We start from the raw sequence: 5,000 nt of genomic DNA, 5'->3' as shown, positions 1-5,000 counted from the left end.
GCTGATTGGACGTCTTTGTGTGTTTTGGTCGTTGGACACATGAACACGTCACAGGATCAATAAAGTTAGTACAGATCATCACATTCCATCCCATAATAGAGTCAATAACAAGATCACTCTGTCTCACTGTGACACACTTTAATCAATTACCACACACACACACACACACACAGCAACAATAGACTGTGTGTGTGTGTGTGTGTGTGTGTGTGTGTGTGTGTGTGTGTGTGTGTGTGTGTGTGTGTGTGTGTGTGTGTGTGTACATTGACTGACAATAGAAAGGAGAGACAGAGGTGGGAATGAGGCTGCTCTGGTTTTCATGGCGACGAGGAAACATAACAGAGGAAAGGAATGTAAAGAGAGAGAATGAGTGGAAACATGGGAGGAGGAGAGGAAGGAAAGAGGAGGGTTAGGGAACAGGAAAGGAAAAAGGAGAAGAGGGTTGTAAAAACAACAAAAGGATACAAAGAGAGAAGGAAGGAAGGAAGGAGAGGAAAAAGATTAGAGATGAGAGCAAACAAAGAGAAAAGGGAGGATGAGTAGAAAATAGAGAAAGTAGAGGACAGTGGGTTCAGAAGGAAAGGAAACAAGGAAAGTAAGAGGGAGGAAAGGAGAGAAGGAAAAAGAAAACCCACGAGTGGAAATAAAAGAGGAGAAGAGAGAAAAAGAGCGGGAACTCATAAACTGAAAGGGAGGAGCATCAGAAAGAGGAGAAGAAGAAGAGAGGAGGGAGGGAAAGGGACAGATTTCACTGGATCCTACATTTCCCATAATGCACCTGGATAGTCTTTCATTGGAACCTCCAGATTGTGTTTTTCTTCTTTCTTTAACGTTTAATTTATTCCTGGCTCTCTGATTGGCTGTCCTCAGGTGGAGTAGGCGGGGCTTAGTGATGACGGGCGCCTCGGTGAAGGTGGCGGTGAGAGTCCGTCCGTTCAACTCCAGAGAGACGGGACGCAACGCTAAGTGTGTGATCCAGATGCAGGGGAACACCACCTGTAAGATACACTCATACTCACACACACATACATGTGTGTATATATATATATATATATATATATATATATATATATATATATATATATATATATATATATATAAAACACACGCACTAATCTGTATTAATATATTCGTGATGGTACATCTTCTTCAGTGTGTTCTAATGAATCATGCTAACAGGCTCATGTGTTAAAACAAGCCTCAGCAATCCCAGCATGCATCTGCTGGTCAAGTGACCTCTGACCCCGTTTATATTTAAACACACACACACACACACACACACAGTTTATTTATAGAGAGCTCAGCTGATTCATAACTTTTCACCAGTTGTGTAATGCTAACTATCCCTGTGGTGCTGCTACAGAGGCTAATGCTAACTATCCCTGTGGTGCTGCTACAGAGGCTAATGCTAACTATCCCTGTGGTGCTGCGACAGAGGCTAATGCTAACTATCCCTGTGGTGCTGCTACAGAGGCTAATGCTAACTATCCCTGTGGTGGTGCTACAGAGGCTAATGCGAACTATCCCTGTGGTGGTGCTACAGAGGCTAATGCTAACTATCCCTGTGGTGCTGCTACAGAGGCTAATGCTAACTATCCCTGTGGTGGTGCTACAGAGGCTAATGCTAACTATCCCTGTGGTGGTGTTACAGAGGCTAATGCTAACTATCCCTGTGGTGGTGCTACAGAGGCTAATGCTAACTATCCCTGTGGTGCTGCTACAGAGGCTAATGCTAACTATCCCTGTGGTGGTGCTACAGAGGCTAATGCTAACTATCCCTGTGGTGCTGCTACAGAGGCTAATGCTAACTATCCCTGTGGTGGTGTTACAGAGGCTAATGCTAACTATCCCTGTGGTGGTGCTACAGAGGCTAATGCTAACTATCCCTGTGGTGGTGCTACAGAGGCTAATGCTAACTATCCCTGTGGTGGTGCTACAGAGGCTAATGCTAACTATCCCTGTGGTGGCGATAATTCCCTTTTCTCTCTCTCCAGGTATCTCCAACCCCAAACAGCTCAAAGATGGAGCCAAGAACTTCACCTTCGACTATTCCTACTGGTCACACACCACGGTGATCTCACACACACACACACACACACACATAGACCTCGGTCAGATGAACTGGGTGATAACCAGAGGTGTGTGTGTTTGTCTCTGCAGCCTGAGGACCCCAGCTTTGCATGTCAGAGGCAGGTGTATAAGGACATAGGAGAGGAGATGCTGCTTCACGCCTTTGAAGGTAAACCAGTCTGAGCAGGTTTAATGTGTCTTCATCAGTCTCAACACTGAGATGAACAACAACCTGCAAGACCTACAGAGGCCAATGCTACACATGCTAATGTTGATGCTAATAGACAAAGAGGTCACGTCAATGATGATATTACAGTTCATGGTGATGCTACAAATTCTAATGAAGTTACATATGTTAATGGTGATGATGCTAGTGATGCTAATGCTACAGATGCTAATAATAATGCTGCTGATAGAAGGGATGATGCTAGTAATGCTCATTAAGTTATAGGTAGGAATAGGGATGCTAATGATGCTAGTAATGCTAGTAATAATGCTCCAGATGCTAGATGGTAAAGATTAGCTGAACATGCCTTGAACGTTTTGTGTTTGCGGACCTCCTAACCGGTGATATCCAGGATGTCTTCTCATCACTAACATTGTCGTGATCGTCTTCCAGGATACAACGTGTGCATCTTTGCGTACGGTCAGACAGGGGGAGGGAAGAGCTACACCATGATGGGCAAACAGGAGCCTGGACAGGAAGGGATCATACCTCAGGTACTCAGTGAGATGAACGTATGCGTCTGTGTCCAGGTGTTCTGCTGAACCTCTATGAATACATGCAGGAGATGGGACAACAGAGACGTTCCGCCTCCTGCTTCATGTACTGAAGTCAGCTGTTAATGTGGACTGACTGTGATCAATGAGTCTCTGTGTGTTCAGCTGTGTGAGGACTTGTTCCAGAGAACAGGAGAGAACTCTGATCCAGACCTGACCTACTCTGTGGAGGTAAGACCTCGGCTCCTCCTGTATATAAGTGTGTGTATCAACGTCCGTTAGACTGAGCTCTGTCTCCTCCCTCCTAACCTCCTCCAGGTGTCCTACATGGAGATCTACTGCGAGCGGGTCCGGGATCTTCTGAACCCAAAGTCTCAGGGGACCCTGAGGGTCCGGGAGCATCCCATTCTGGGCCCCTACGTGGAGGACCTGTCCAAGCTGGCCGTGACCGGGTTCACCGACATCCGGGACCTGATGGACGCCGGCAACAAGGCTCGGTGGGTCCTCTTCCTCCTTCTTTGGGCTTGTTGAAAGGCATTCTGGGAACTGTAGTTGTTCTGTGGTTCATCATAATGAATCTATTGGTTATTGATTACAGGACGGTCGCGGCCACAAACATGAACGAGACGTCGTCCAGGTCTCACGCCGTCTTCACCATCGTCTTCACCCAGAAACGACGAGACCAGATGACCAGTCTGGACACGGAGAAGGTGTGTGTGTCGCCCATGTGGGGACTCTGTCACTTTACTGTCCTTATGAGGACTCTGTCACTTTACTGTCCTTATGAGGACTCTGTCACTTTACTGTCCTTATGAGGACTCTGTCACCTTACTGTCCTTATGAGGACTCTGTCACCTTACTGTCCTTGTGAGGACTCTGTGTACATACTGTCTTTGTGAGGACCCAGTAACGGTGTGGGGGATCCGGTCCGTTTCACCTCCAGTTGTCTATAATCAGGATTTTGGACTGTGTCTTCAGGTCAGTAAGATCAGTCTGGTGGACCTGGCTGGAAGCGAGAGGGCCGACTCCTCGGGGGCAAAGGGCACACGGCTCAAGGTGAGAGGTCACGAGTTTCCCTGAACGTTCTCCTCATCTGCTGAACTTCAGTTCTTTAACACTGTGTTTGTCTACAGGAAGGAGCGAACATCAATAAATCTCTCACCACGCTGGGGAAAGTGATTTCTGCTTTGGCTGAAATGGTAAATCAAGAGAAACACACTTATTGTGTATTTGTACTGTGGTGAAGTTCTATGAGGAGAGTTTCTGACACTGTGAAGTAGATGAAGTACGTTGTAGTGAAGGATGAGTCTCCTCCTTTGTGTCCTCTGCAGCAGAGCAACAAGAAGAGGAAAAGTGATTTCATTCCCTACAGAGACTCTGTTCTCACCTGGCTGCTGAAGGAAAACCTGGGTGAGCACTAGTACTTAGACTATTATCTTCAGTATAAACAGTATCTAAATACCACAGAGGGCTAGTGAAGTGAATAGTAACACAGTTGTGTTTCAGGAGGAAACTCTCGGACGGCCATGATCGCTGCTCTGAGTCCTGCTGACATCAACTATGAGGAAACCCTGAGCACGCTGAGGTCAGAGCTCACTCACACACACTGGGGACATGAAGCTGGAGTAACTCTTTAAATCCAGTCTGAGTCTCTGATTGTGGTTCCAGATATGCTGACCGTGCAAAACAGATCCGCTGCAACGCCATCATCAACGAGGACCCCAACGCCAAACTGATCCGAGAGCTGAAGGGAGAAGTGGAACGACTGAGGAACCTGCTGTTCTCTCAGGGCCTCCAGGAGCTGCTGGACAACGCTGGTAGAAATACACACTTTATATGTACTAGTACTCACTGAGGCTGGTATATACACAGTTTATATGTTGTACTAGTACACACTCTCTCCCTGGTTAAACTCTCGCGCTCTATCTCTGTCTCTCTCTCTCTCTCTGTCTCTCTCTGTCTCTCTCCCTCTCTCTGTCTCTCTGTCTCTCTCCCTCTCCCTGTCTCTCTCTGTCTGTCTCTCTCTCTCTCTCTCTCTCTCTGTCTGTCTCTCTGTCTCTCTCTCTCTGTCTCTCTCTCTGTCTCTCTCTCTGTCTGTCTCTCTCCCTCTCTCTGTCTGTCTCTCTGTCTCTCTCTCTCTGTCTGTCTCTGTCTCTCTCTCTCTCTCTCTGTCTCTCTCCCTCTCTCTCTCTCTCTCTCTGTCTCTCTCC

The 5,000-nt window shown here is 47.0% G+C and overlaps 1 protein-coding gene across 2 annotated transcripts in view; it reads left to right on the top strand.

Moving 5' to 3' along the window:
* LOC137874395 (kinesin-like protein KIF1C) overlaps positions 1–5,000 on the top strand; it is a 23,995-nt gene that overhangs the window by 4,658 nt on the left and 14,337 nt on the right. Inside the window, exons 3-14 of one of the 2 annotated variants that reach the window (XM_068713053.1) lie at positions 871–998; positions 1,995–2,071; positions 2,161–2,239; positions 2,690–2,790; positions 2,956–3,021; positions 3,109–3,287; positions 3,389–3,500; positions 3,769–3,846; positions 3,924–3,989; positions 4,122–4,200; positions 4,297–4,375; positions 4,459–4,607. In XM_068713053.1, coding sequence (XP_068569154.1) covers positions 893–998; positions 1,995–2,071; positions 2,161–2,239; positions 2,690–2,790; positions 2,956–3,021; positions 3,109–3,287; positions 3,389–3,500; positions 3,769–3,846; positions 3,924–3,989; positions 4,122–4,200; positions 4,297–4,375; positions 4,459–4,607 — 1,171 coding nt within the window. In that variant the 5' untranslated portion in view covers positions 871–892. Of the gene's footprint in view, positions 999–1,994; positions 2,072–2,160; positions 2,240–2,689; positions 2,791–2,955; positions 3,022–3,108; positions 3,288–3,388; positions 3,501–3,768; positions 3,847–3,923; positions 3,990–4,121; positions 4,201–4,296; positions 4,376–4,458; positions 4,608–5,000 lie in introns of both variants that reach the window. The other variant, XM_068713054.1, reaches the window with a different exon arrangement.

Source organism: Cebidichthys violaceus, unplaced genomic scaffold (assembly GCF_023349555.1).
Source record: "Cebidichthys violaceus isolate CVI_PGR_0920_01 unplaced genomic scaffold, fCebVio1.0.p SCAF_19, whole genome shotgun sequence".
Taxonomy (NCBI): domain Eukaryota; kingdom Metazoa; phylum Chordata; class Actinopteri; order Perciformes; family Stichaeidae; genus Cebidichthys; species Cebidichthys violaceus.
This window is presented reverse-complemented; position numbering and strand designations above follow the sequence as displayed.